A 13,176-nucleotide genomic window follows, 5' to 3' on the forward strand; every position below is an offset into this window, starting at 1 on the left:
ATTCAATCCAATTCAATTCAATCCAATTCAATTCAATCCAATTCAATTCAATCCAATTCAATTCAATCCAATTCAATTCAATCCAATTCAATTCACAAGTTCCAGTTCCACGCCGTCAGATCACGCTGATCGGTCACCGTGACTTCTCCTGGGTGAAGTATATACTTTTGGAACCACTTGAGGTATCCATGACGAGAGCCGAACCGAATCGTGTGGTGTATTGACTCAAGCTCGAGCGGCCTGTCTCAAAACTGGGACAACATCATGCACCGCCGTAATGATGGGTGGTGACCCTCTACCCTCTACTCTCTAGCCTCTATCCATTTCCGGTTGGCCTTTCCTGTCCTTCAAAGCACCTTGGACTTCACAAAGTCCAGCAGAACGTCACGGAACTTGTCAGGCTCGTCCACATAAGGACTATGCGACGAATGCTCGAAGATCTCCAGTCTTGAATTGGGAATTCCCTTTTCCAACTCCAGGGCAAAGCTCACAGGTGTCACCTGATCATGGCGGCCAACGGTAATGAGGGTCGGGACCTGAACACAACATGTATCCCAGTTAATAACAAGAACAAGAACAAGAACAATAAGATGGTTGGGTCGGGATGTGGTCGTCATATACAACCCCACAAGGAAGAGGAAAGACAAGGGCTGGGGAGCGAGTCAGTGTCGGTCTGGAGAGGGAAGGGCTTGCCTTGATATCCTTGAGCTTCTTTCGCACGTCGAAGCGTGGCAAGTTCCAACCGAACGCCCAGTTCTGTGTTTCGTAATGAATATGGAATGGCTTGTGTGGTCCGAAAAGGTCCGCGGGCATCGGCGCCGGAGTTGCAGGCTTTTTGGGAGCACCTTCTTCGTCAGGCGGTGAATAGAATGCTAGGATCTCCGTGATGCCGTCTTGGTAGTCCTGGTCGCTGAGGAGGTTGCCGGACCAGATGCGAAGCTGCCGGTCCTTGTCCACATTCTGCACTCGGTCCGACGTCAATATGTTCGCCAACGCCCCCATTTGGCCCAAAGTGCCCACCGTCCAGGTGTCGATCAGGATCAGGCCGCTCAGACGGTTGGGGTGGCTGATAGCGTAGTCGAGTGCAATGAAACCTCCGTACGAGTGGCCGGCCAGCACGAAGGTTTCGGCGCCGGCCCAGATTCTGTGCAGAACACGAGTTAGCACCGCTGTTCCCAGATTCCGACTTAGATGGTCCACTCCTCTGCTCTCCACTGCTCTGCTCTCTTCTCCCGTCCTGGCGTACATACCCGGAACCCAGGACAGGCACAGGTGAAAGACCTACCTGAGATTCTCAATGTCCTTGATCCACCGTTCATGCGTATAAGGCCCGACCAGGTCCGACACGCCACTTCCCCGAGCATCATACACCAGAACTCGGAAGCTGGATGCCAGATCACCGAGAGTGCCATCGAGTGCTGTGTGGTTGCCCAGTCCTGGCCCCCCATGGAGGCCGATGATTAATGGCTTCGTGGTGTCTGAGACGTCGCCGTGGAATTTGACGTACAGCTTGACGCCATCGTCCATGACCACTGTCGAAGTCGATATCTTTGCAGCCGCCATTTTCTTTTCACGTTTTCCTAAGTTGGTCAATGCCGGTTAATCCTTTTTTCGAGTCGTATCAACACGCAACGCAACGAAATTTTGATAGTGATAGTGATAGGGATTTGAAAATGAACGTCTCGCTTCTAGTGTCTCGTGTCTCGTGCTCGCGTCTCGCTGGCCCAAGCTCATTTCCAGGTTCGCCGAATTGGAATTGGCGTTGGATATATATGAGTATGGGCATGGGCACGGGCACGAGCATGAGCATGACCAACGAGAATAGGAAACTGGTACTGTACTCTGAATTTGTCATCTTCAACATATTCAATGCACAAATGGTCAGCTAATGCCTGGGGTTGACAAAGACAATACAATTTGCGGTGGAGATTTCATAGTCGCCTCCCAATCATCTTTGCTGTCGTTGGCCGTGGAGACGGAGCTGTCCTTGGACCATTTAAACGAGTTAGGAAATCTCCGTTGAGAAGCCTGAGCCCCCCACCATCCCTCGCAATAATCTGTTCAGGGGACTCCGTACAGAGTACTCCGTACAAGCACCGACTGCGCGACAAACGTGTCGATGGTGGCATCATCAATGCCAATGTCGCGCAAGGCGTGATCGTGACGATCGCACCTCAAAAGGCATCGATCGGCTTTCGCTCGTATGCCTTAGGGTGGCTGCCAGAATTAAAGGCGGTTTGTCCAACTACTACTTCTATAAGATTAGGGAAACCTCCAACTCTACCGGATAATTATCTTTCTAATATACTGGATATACTCTACGGCCTCCCTACATTGACTCTCCTATTTCTAGTATTGAAATTCTCCCATGGCCATCCTTACAAAAGACATATGGGTCCCTATGCGCTAATATTTTACTTTACCTATACAAATCTTCACTGGTCCAAAGACTTGAATCTGACCCTGGCGGAATAGGATCGTCCCCAAATGCAATGAGGCTCTTGTGTCTGGAGTCTCCATCATCGCGCCTTCAGAGTCACCCAGAACCGCCTTCACCAGCCTTGCCGTGAAGGGTTCAGGAAGCTCTTCCATATCACAATATTGCAGTCCGTGACTGTCTTCTCCATTGTGACTCACAGCTTGAGCCTCTACGTAGTAACCATATGCTACTGCCATGGTGACTTCCCTCGATTCTCTAGAAGGGAAGATGGTTCACGGCCTTCTACCACTATCCCCAAAAGCCAACATACTACTCACAGAGAACTTTACCTGTACAGCCTAATAGGTAACACAGGTTCTACTCCTGAGGACAAACTGCCGGATCTCATGCAATTCCGACCGGGTCGGCGCAGAAGAGACGAGTCTCCCTCAACATTAGACCTGGCGCGACTCGTCACCCAGCCTTATCCCCGACTATATCTTCAGACATTAGCCAGCCACGAAAAAAGCGGTGAGCTGAGGCCGGAGGTTCGGATCATGACAGTGGCAGTGAGAATGATGTCGACTTTGACTAGGGACACAAGACAGACATGTTAGAAATGCTTCCTTTGTGGAATCCGCACTGGACAATCAATTCCAGGCATTATCTCTACAGTCTACCCTACTTCGATGTCGCTGTCACTGAGACGTCTCGATCGAGACTATCATCAAGTGTCTTAGAGAAAATCAGGATCTCAGACAGCGGTTTGAGTAGGGCCTGATATCACGAAAGACGCCGACAAAAGACGGCAATTCCGTCAGAGTTCCAGCGGTCGACAAGCTTCAAGCTCAAATTCTACAGGACACTCGGCGCAGAAGAGACGAGTCTCCCTGAACATCAGACCTGACGCGACTCGCCATCCAGCGTCATCCCCGACTGCATCGTCCGCCATTAGCCAGCCACGGAAGAAACGGCGAGCTGAGGCAGGAGTTTCGGATCACAACAGTGGCAGTGACAATGAGGTCGACTTTGATTAATGTTAGAATGCTTCTTTTGTGAATGGTCATGGGCGCTAAAAGTGCTTTCAATGTTAATGTTATGGAAGTCCTTCTCGGCTAGAGCTTGAGGGATAAAGAATACATCTTTTTCGATGAAATACACCTATTGCACGTGAACTACTCTGCCTGTTTCTCTGATAGCTTCTCTGATAGCCTACCCCTTCGTCGCATTCCATCAAAGCTTCTTCAGTACCAGCACGCCCTTGAACCGCGCAGGCTCACGCTCGAAATTGGCAGGAGCGTTGTAGGACAATTGGTCCCTCAGACGCTCTGGAATCAACCGGGTCGACGGACCTCCTCGACATAAAGCCTGTCTTGAGCCGTGTGGCACCGAGTGCTCGAGCTCCTTGTTGATATCAGGCTCTTGCTCTGCAAATGCGCGACCTAACCGAAGGTATATCTCGTCTTTGACAGTCTCGGTTTCGGCCTGCAGGCGAGTGATCAATTCCTGCTCGTTGGTAGCTGCCTCATGTTCCGGTAGATGCTGCTCAAAAAAGGTGTTCACGTCCGTCAGATGATCGTTTGTCTTGCTGCGGGTTCTGCGGACATCTTTCTTTTGAAGAGCGATCCAATCTTTGTAGACAAGAAGAAGCATTTCCTCGCCTTGCTCCATCAAAGCCAGGGCCGATCGAATGGCAGATTGAGTCCCATCCGCATTTTTCTCGGAAGTGCTTTTGTTGAGCCTCTTTGTCCGTTTCGGCTTACTCTGCTGAGCGCCATCATCGCCTTCATCTGCTCCTCCTCCTCCTCCTCCTCCTTCTTCTTCCTCGTCACTGTGTAAATCGATCAGGTCGATATCATCTGCCTCGCTGACACTTCGATTGCTAGATCTGGAACGAGACCGAGAAGCACTTTCACGACTGCAGCGGGCTCTTAGTAGCCTGGAAGACGCCGACGAGATATTTGAATACATACCTTGATCTCCCCAACATAGCGAATAGACGCTGGAAGTTCTGCTGAATAAGGCGATGGTAGTCTGCGAGGACGAGCATGTTGTTGTACGTCATGTATTCTTCAGCAGACAATGCATCAGGGTTTGTCGGATGAATCCAGAGACTGGTGGCCGTCACGTCGACGTCAGGCGCAGGCAGTAGAACTTCCTCATTGTCTTCATCGTGGTCAGCGGCAGTGTGAGAGATTGGTCTTGTGGGCTCAGAAGCCATGGTTGGAAGGTCGCAGTGTTGCTCAAAGATCTTCAAGGTGTGACACGAGAGGCAAGAGAGGCAAGAGAGGCAAGAGAGGCAAGAGAGGCAAGAGAGGCAGAAAAGGGTCTGAGAGAGTCTGAGGGAGAAGTGAGGAGTGTGACATGTTAGTACCTTAGGTAGGCACCTAGATATTGAAGCAACATTTCAGAGGCTATATTGCTCCTGGAAGGTGCCTGAGTATCATGTACATGGAGAACCGCTTGTCCCAAAGGTGCCCTCCATCTTTATCAAGTACTACCTATAGCTATCGTAGTTATTACAAGGAATCATCGGGAGAGCAACGCACTCAGACAGAGCAACGCACTCGACAGCGTCAAGTAACGTGTTCGTGTTCGATATAGGTAGAGTGCAAGAAACATTGGAACAAAGCGAGAGATTCAATAGAGAGCAAGTACTTAGGCAGGTAGGTAGTAAGACTCGGCGCACCTACGGCGCATCCTCCGCATGCCAGGTCAAGTCACCTGATGCTTTATGACCCCCAAAAAAAGACAAAAAGTCCCCAAACTTGAACCATCGAACTTCAAAAAAGGATTTCTACCGAAAAGAAGATTCGAACATGCGACCCAAAAAGTAATTCATCATCACTGACTAGCGCCAAAAAAGTAATAGCGGCGATCGGTTTCGATCCGATGTCCTCCGGGTTATGAGCCCGGCGCGCTTCCCCTGCGCCACACCGCTTGATCGAGATGTGAATCTCTGAATCGTCTGTTGGACGAATTCGAAAGGAAATGCGGTGGTATTATCATAAGTACGAGGATTAAATTTGTGGGGGGGGTTGTGGTTAGTGGCTTGGCTTGGCTTAGCTTGGCGCCCTGTATCAGCCCATTCCTGTTGGCTCGATTGTCTAGCGATTCTCTTTAACCAAATCATACTACGAGTAGTAACCATACTATTAGAGTTTTCTGGGTTTTCTATGCTGTGAACAGCAAACGACTCTAAGTCTATAGAAGTACCGTGTAGACCTGGACCTGGACCTGGAGATGTTGAACTTCATATCCCCTGCATCCCCTGTATCCCTTGGTGTCGGTGTGTTTAACTTGGTTCTTACCTTAGACCCTGAGGCTGCAGACTCGGACTGGGACTGGGACTGATCCTCAGCCAAGACGGTGACGCGGTTCGCCTGTTCAGAACCCCCAGTGATTCGCTCTTCGTAGTACAGGGACAGACAGCTTACCCCCTGTCACCCCGCTAAATCTCTTGTCGCTGCAGCGTTGGAGCCCTGCAAAGCTGAGCTCGATGATAGACGCCGTGCCGATGACCTAACAGTTTCAGTTTCAGCTTGTCTTGCTAGACCCACGGAGCTGAGCTCTTCACGGTACTCCCTACTCCATACTGTAAGTTGGACGAGCTGAAGCCAAGGCGTGTTCGTACTGTACAACTTGAATGTAAGGAGCCTTATTAGTCCTGAGCCCTAAGCCTAAGCCTAAGCCCTAACCTCAGGCTATTATATTGTATTGCCATCCCAGATCTAGCCTGGGCATCAATCATCTTGCCTCCTTCTCCCAGCCTCGCACGTTGTCATCGTCATCTTCGTTGTCATTGTCATCGTCGTCATCGTCATCGTTGTCATCCTCCTCCTCCACCTCCTCCAATATGGCTCCCCCCCTGACGATTCGCAACATCAGCAACAATGCATTGACGCTGGTACTGGTGGAACATTTCGACCCGGTCGAGGATGACGGGTCACCATTCCAGATGCAAAACGTGACGCGGTCGTTGGCGGCGGTGACCAACAGCATCGGGCTGACCAACAACACAACACGCAAAGCGGTGCCTCAGATCGACGCTGGCGCGCGACCGTTCGCGACCCGCGAGGTGTCGATCAAGCTGCCGCCGTTCACGCTGGTGCCGACCGACATCAAGGCCGTGGTCAACAAGGCATCGGAACGGCTGCGGCTGACGTTCCAGACCGACGCCAACGAAAAGCACCAGATGTACTGTCCCGTGCCGACGGCGGCGACCGAGTCGTTGGTGGCACTGGCCTCGAACCCGAAGCAGCGCTTCACCGGCATCTTCCTGCCCGACACCTCATTCGTGGCGCTGTTCAACACGTCGCGGCTGGACTCGTGGATGAAGGAGCTGCCGGACCACGCTCCGCTGGGCGCGCTGTCCATCCCCGGCACGCACAACTCGCCGACGTGCCACAACGCGCCGCCGTCGGTGCGGTGCCAGGCGGTGTCGCCTCCGGAGCAGCTGAACAACGGGGTGCGGTTCTTCGACATCCGCGTGCAGGTGCCGGAGCCGTTCGACGTCGAGTCCGACAAGCTCAACCTGGTGCATGCCGCCTTCCCCATCGCCCTGTCGGGCAACAAGCCGTTCCGCGGCCTGTACGACGACATGCTGCGCTTCCTGAGGGAACACCCGTCCGAGACGCTGGTCGTGTCGCTGAAGCGCGAGGGCACCGGCAAGGGCACCGACGAGCAGCTGTCGCGCATCCTGAAGAAGCACTACGTCGACCGCGACCCGCGCCTCTGGTTCACCGAGCCGCGCGTGCCCACCCTGGCCGAGGCCCGCGGCCGCATCGTCCTGCTGCGCCGCTTCGTGCTCGACGACTCGCTCCGCCGCGAGTGGGCCGGCCGCGGCTGGGGCATCGACGCCCACGTCTGGGAGGACAACACCGCCCACGCCGTCTGTCCGTCCGGCGACGTCTGCGTCCAGGACTTTTACGAGGTCCTCGAGCGGCCCTCCATCGAGAAGAAGATCGCCTTTGCCCGCGACCACCTGGAGCGGAGCGGCGCCTGCGACTTCCTCCCGGCCAACGCCAACGCCGCCGACCAGAACAAAACCAAAAAGTTTCCCCTCTACGTCAATTTCTTGAGCGCCAGCAATTTCTGGAAGGTCGGCACCTGGCCCGAGAAGATCGCCGCTGAGGTCAACCCGGCCGTCACCGCCCACCTGGGCCGCAAACACATGTTGGACGACCAAGGCCGCGTCAAGCCCGGCAACTGGAGCACCGGCATCGTCGTCACCGACTGGGTCGGCCTGGGCGGCGACTGGGACCTCGTCCGGGCCATTGTGGGCATGAATTCCAAAATCTCTCGGTAGTGGTAGTGGCCGGTTGGCGGCGTGGACGGAACACTGGACAGTGCTTTTCAGTGGTCTGGTTGATTGGAACTCGTTAGTTAGAGGGAAAATGGACTGCAGGTTGTCCAGATCTCACAACAGAATCGATAGCATTCTAGAAGGTTGGAAACCGAACACTGGACACTGCTTTCCAGTGGTCCGGTTGATCGGAACTTGTTATTTAGTTAGAGGGAAAATGGATTGCAGGTTGACCAGATCTCACATCAGAATCGATGGCATCCTACAAGGTTGGAAACCGAACACTACTGACCAGCCGATGTGGTAGTCTTCGGCCTGTTTTAAACCAAGACGCTGATAACGGACTTGAATCTACTGTTGCTGTGTGCGTATCAGAGGGCCGGGATACATTCGTTTCATGGTTGAGTCGGCATAGCTACCTATGGTACCCTACACATTGAGCCTCCTGATACCGTTCCGAGTCAGGATACCATGTCACCCGGATATGCCATTACTGGTCTAAACGAGCAAGCTCGATGCCATCTTGATGTCCACGTCCGCTCCATATGAAAGGTCCCGTAAGCACCATACCATGTCATGCACAGCACAACACAACGAAAGTCCCAGGTAACATATTCGACCGGTATCAGACCTTTTCGGTGTAGCAGTTTCCCGTCGTGTCGTTGGCTCGGTCCGAAGCGTTTTGGTGTACATTCACTGATGGTTCAACTAGTCCTCACTGGCGGCCTTCTTCTTGGACTTTTTGCTCGCCGGTGCACCTTCTTTCTGGGTGTGGACCTTCAGTCTCGTCCAAGACTCTTCAGGGTCCCACTCGAAACCTTTCAGGTATGGCTCTTCCAGCTCGTCGTCGGCCTAGAGATAAAACGTCAATGGACTTGTCTTGGAAGCGTTCTGGCACCTCCCACCTTCTTCTTGAATTGTTTGTGAATGGCATCGAGAGCATCTTTGATGGTGACGCCCTTCAGATTTCGAGCCGTGACTTCCAGACCTAAGGGGAAGTGTAGGTCGATCTTCTTCACAGGTGGTTCCGTCAGATGCTTCTTCAGGATGGATGCGTCTTCGATCGAGCTGGGAGAGGTGTTGAGTTTCCTGCATGAGGTCAGTGGTTATTGATGAGGCTAGCTAGCAGATAGGATGCTTTACCAGCCTGTTTTCTGGGTCTCGAGTGCGACCGCGATCTTTGTACCCTCTTTCTCTAGTCCTAGTCAGCTCGCCATATAGAATGTCCACCGAGGGCCTTACCGAGGTCGTTCAGGTTCATGACACCAGGAGCACTAGATGTTGTTCTTCGCTTGGTCTCTTTTCCATGATCCTTGGGGGGCGAACCGGCTACGCCGCCGATGGCAGAGTCGACCTTTGTGAGTTTCGATGTGTCGGCAGACATATTGATGGTGGATGTGATGGATTGACGAGGTACAGATCTACTGAGGCTGGGGCCTAGTATGTAGTGACTAGAGAGGTGTAAGCAAACGAGAGGAGGAAGCAAGCAGAAAGGAAGGCTTACCAGGAACCAATCAATGGTTGGAGAGATGGGATTGATTGGCAGTGAAAATGCTTCAAGTTTGGTTGTGATGGTTGGTAGAAGGAAAGAAGAGGACAACAGGAGGAGAGCAGGATAGTTAGGTCAGGTCAGGTAGTGGGAAGGAGGTAGACGAGTGGACGCAATTGAGGGGTAAGACGAGGGTGGTCAGTGTTGAGGTTCACGAGCAGCACGGCATGAGTACGGAGTATGATCACGATCACGAGCACGGAGCGGTCGGTAGGAGAAGTGGGTATGGAAGCATCATAGTAAACTGAGTCACTGGCTCCCTTCGGCTCCTTAGGCGCCCTTGGGCTTCCTTCTGGTTGAGAGACGCAGACACAGACTCACGCGACAGGCACCTGAGCAGAGTAGTGAGCACTTGAGCAACATGTTACGTCGTAGCAGTGGGGTGCATGGACTAAGGGGCCTGGCCAGCTCAGTCAGGTGCTTGTGGCCGTGGTGGCGTGCTGCTAAACTCCACCCTCTTCAGGTCCCGCGAAGTGCCGCGGATGCTACGTAATAGTATGGAGAATGCAAAAATCCGGGGTAACCCTGCGCTAGGCATCCAGGCTTAGGGCCCTAGGGCTAAAGGCTCCTTAGGCCTGAGGCTTAGGTTAGGCGTGCTGCTACCAGCAGCATATACGGTACCTAATATACCTCTAACTACCAGGCACCTACCAGGCACTTACAGGTGCCCTGAGCCCTTTTGGTGCCGACCTAGGTACCTAGTACGTATGGACCTCACTATCCGTCCATCCTCAATCAAAACCCGGCAGTTCTCTGGCTCTTCCCCTTCCCCTTTCCCTTCGCTTTCGCAGGCCTCCTTCCAAAGGCTCCTCTTTCAGGTTGGGTCATGCTCAGTCCAGGGATACCCCCCTGGGTCTGGCTGGCGGCTTGACTCGATTCCGGTGCAGCCATCTGACTGCTTTGCACTTCCCTTCCCGGCAGCGTCACCCCAATACTGGTACTTCCTGTGGCAATGCTCGGCAGCACCGTTTGTTGCATGAAGGCATTCTGACTCATCTTGATCGTCCTGTCCAGCTTTTTCTGTAGACGAGCGGCGTGCCTGGCCGCCTTGCGTCTCTCTCGCGGGTCTAGCGACTGCGTTGCCATCTCTTCCTGCGCAAGCTTCCATCGTTGTGTTACCTGGCGGTACGAGTATTCGGCAGGATCTTCGTCTATCGAGTCCGGTAGGTGTGCTAGTATGCTTGATATATTCGGATCCTCAGAAAGCTGTAAAGAAGGTACCACCTCTTGAAACTCCGCATATCTTCGCAGTCGAGCTACTGCCGGCTCTTCTTGTACCAGAGGACTTTGAGATCCAGACACTTGAGAGGACCAGGCTCCTTCCTGGTCCGACTCCGGGGGCGGCGACGATACCTCCTCCCCTGCGATGGTTGCTTTGGGTTTCGCCGGCTCAGATTTGCCAATTCTCAAGCCCACATTACTCATGTGTGCATCGGCGGCAGCCTGTCGAACCAGTCTCTCCCGGTTGACCCGGTTTCGATCTGTGACTCTTTCTAGGAATGACTCCATATAAGATGCAATCAACTCGTCATAGAGTCCAAGGAAGTTGTCTTGGGAAGCGCCAGGGAGAAGACCAAGATGAGGAGTAGTCGACTCAACCGAGACGCCTTCACTGTTTCTCAACTCATCGAGCCATGACTTGAGGAGTTCCGAGTCCTGCTCCACGTCTGCAACTTGATACGCTCCAAGAATATCTGATAGCAAGTACATGCGGTCAATCTTGTTCTCCAAGCTCATGGCATGAATTCGTTGGGCAGCTTCGAAGAGTACATCCTCAAGATGGTAAGAAGCATGAGCTCTGTCTGATAAGGTTTCATACTCGAGCAGGCGCTCCCAATTTCGAAGGCGCGAGTCAAGAGGCGAGTCTGTGTCGCTCTGCGAGAGAGCGCCACCATCCTGCGTAATTCGCTGTTCGCGAACTTCATCATGCACAACAAAATCATCCAGTTCATCCAGTTCATCCTCGTCGACATATTTGGCACTTTGTACCCGGTTCCCAGTGGTTTCAGGGAGAGACAAGCTGAAGGTCTGCTTGAGACCATCCTCGGAGGTCTCCCATTGCTTTCCCATTCTATGCTTATACACCGCTTCGATGATGGTGCCATCCGTCAAACACGCAGCTAGCTTGAGAAAGCCGTCATCAGTCTGAGTAGGTGCATAGCCGGCGGCAACGGGCTTGACGGGACAGAGAACAATCTCGTTAACGTCCTTCATCCGTGCTTGAAGCTGCCGTGGTATCTCGAAGATCGAAGGATCTCGCAACGAGACGGTATTCCGGTTTGACCGGTCGGGTCCGAACTGATATACGACGGTGAGATAGCTCGCCCGTGAATAAACCAGCACGCAGGTCGCTATACAAGTCAGTGTCACTCGACCCGCTAGATGAACAGCCACTCACTTCGTGGAAACTCGCACAAACTCATGCGCAAGGACGAATCATCCCGTGCTCGGAAATGATTCCACGAACAAACAAGAGCCAATGGCTCAGTTCCCGATTGGTCTTTCCAACTAGCCTCGGATGAGGTAAAGATCAGTAAGCGTGAAGTAGTCAACACCAGAACGTGACCCGTTTGCCGATCGCTGTTCTGCACGTCCAGGATTTCATTCCCCTCTGATGAAGGGCCCAATCGCATGTCCACTGAGCCGACCAAAGCACCTGTGCGTTCAAACACGGCGGCAGATCGTCGGTTGCACACCAGAATACGGTCGATGTAGCCTTGTTCGCCCTTGAGCCAGCAAATTCTATGCCAGCCGTCGTAGTGTAGCCGACCATTGGTGGAAGGAGACATGCCCGTAGAATTCGCCAGGTCATTAGAACATGCTAGTTGCACCCGAAAGAGTACGCGGGCAGACCTAGCTCTTGTCCCCTTGAGTTTCCAAATGCTCCATAATCCATGGGTGTCTACCACTGCCAAAGAGTTCTGATCTTGAGGGTTCAAGGCCGCGTGCGCATGAGGGTTGCCTCCGGTTCTGGAAGTAGGAACGGTCACCACCGGGGTCGGTTGGAGTAGCGACCCAGCACTGTGCGACCCATTCCGGGAGTTGTCTGATGTGCTAGTGTCTGAACGCACGTTGTCGACCATGAGCGGGCGTAAAATGCTGGTGCCGCTTGATTTAACGACGAGGAACTGCGCCCGGTGTTGGTGTGCCGAAGAAGATACATGTAGTACAGGCTCTGCCGAGTTGGCCCAATAGCCTTGCGCTTGATGTCCAATGGCGGGAACACTATAGACCTGCTCCAATCCGGAACTGTCGCGGACGGGAACATCACTCGCATCCAAACCAAGCAGGCGAAGTATCGCCCCGCCAGGGCCTGCAGCAAAGGCCACAATAGATCGAAGGGGGCTGTTCCGTGCACCATGCTCAGAAGCCAGTCTAGCGTTGCCAAAAGCCAGAATGTTGCCGTTGTTTACAGACAGCGCAGCATAGGGGGGATCCGTCGTGGGCAAATGGAAGACCGCGAGCGCAGCGTCAGGGATTTGTTTGAGAAAGGTGTTCTTCCCAGCATGGGATGGCTTCCTTGGTGATATGATTTTGCCGCCAATACCGGCCGCATGATCCTCGATTGCATCACTCACGCGTAACTCATCCTCGGGCCCTTTCGAACGACCAGGCTCACCCGCCCATAGTCGCTCCTGGATAAGGGAAAATGCAGAGCCAGAATACAGATTGGAATGCGCCGGCTCAACGGTAGGATCGTGAATGGACTCAGGGCCGGTCCCATTCCCATCTTCCAGAGGAAGCTCGGATTGGATTTGAGTTTGACGTAGAAACGTCCAGCTGTGGAGTTGATCATCGTAGGTGGCGGTGCCAAAATGGCCGTAGCTTAGGGCATTTGATTCATGAGCGTGTTGTATACGCTTTGCCCGTTCGACATCAGCCATCCGAGGGAAGGATTATGAA

General features: G+C 53.1%; 5 protein-coding genes across 5 annotated transcripts; 1 reads left to right on the top strand and 4 right to left on the bottom strand.

The window, feature by feature from the left end:
- Window positions 1-347: 347 nt before the first annotated feature.
- On the bottom strand, window positions 348-1,563 carry A1O3_09838 (uncharacterized protein; the record flags this gene model as incomplete). The annotated part of the gene is made up of 3 exons (XM_007739931.1): window positions 348-536; window positions 622-1,144; window positions 1,286-1,563. 3 exons carry the CDS (start codon window positions 1,561-1,563, stop codon window positions 348-350), a joined length of 990 nt encoding a protein of 329 aa, XP_007738121.1.
- Window positions 1,564-3,652: 2,089 nt separating this feature from the next.
- A1O3_09839 (uncharacterized protein) lies at window positions 3,653-4,640 on the bottom strand (the record flags this gene model as incomplete). Its single annotated transcript, XM_007739932.1, has 2 exons — window positions 3,653-4,337; window positions 4,393-4,640. The coding sequence occupies 2 exons, from the start codon at window positions 4,638-4,640 to the stop codon at window positions 3,653-3,655; spliced, it is 933 nt and encodes a 310-aa protein (XP_007738122.1).
- Window positions 4,641-6,275: 1,635 nt separating this feature from the next.
- A1O3_09841 (1-phosphatidylinositol phosphodiesterase) lies at window positions 6,276-7,727 on the top strand (the record flags this gene model as incomplete). The annotated part of the gene is made up of 1 exon (XM_007739933.1): window positions 6,276-7,727. The coding sequence occupies one exon, from the start codon at window positions 6,276-6,278 to the stop codon at window positions 7,725-7,727; it is 1,452 nt and encodes a 483-aa protein (XP_007738123.1).
- Window positions 7,728-8,432: 705 nt separating this feature from the next.
- A1O3_09842 (uncharacterized protein) lies at window positions 8,433-9,108 on the bottom strand (the record flags this gene model as incomplete). The annotated part of the gene is made up of 4 exons (XM_007739934.1): window positions 8,433-8,576; window positions 8,630-8,813; window positions 8,868-8,919; window positions 8,967-9,108. The coding sequence occupies 4 exons, from the start codon at window positions 9,106-9,108 to the stop codon at window positions 8,433-8,435; spliced, it is 522 nt and encodes a 173-aa protein (XP_007738124.1).
- A 900-nt stretch (window positions 9,109-10,008) lies between these two features.
- A1O3_09843 (uncharacterized protein) lies at window positions 10,009-13,157 on the bottom strand (the record flags this gene model as incomplete). Its single annotated transcript, XM_007739935.1, has 2 exons — window positions 10,009-11,624; window positions 11,672-13,157. The coding sequence occupies 2 exons, from the start codon at window positions 13,155-13,157 to the stop codon at window positions 10,009-10,011; spliced, it is 3,102 nt and encodes a 1,033-aa protein (XP_007738125.1).
- Between the last annotated feature and the right edge of the window lie 19 nt (window positions 13,158-13,176).

The sequence above is a fragment of the Capronia epimyces genome (genome assembly GCF_000585565.1).
Source record: "Capronia epimyces CBS 606.96 chromosome Unknown aczIQ-supercont1.10, whole genome shotgun sequence".
Lineage (NCBI taxonomy): Eukaryota > Fungi > Ascomycota > Eurotiomycetes > Chaetothyriales > Herpotrichiellaceae > Capronia > Capronia epimyces.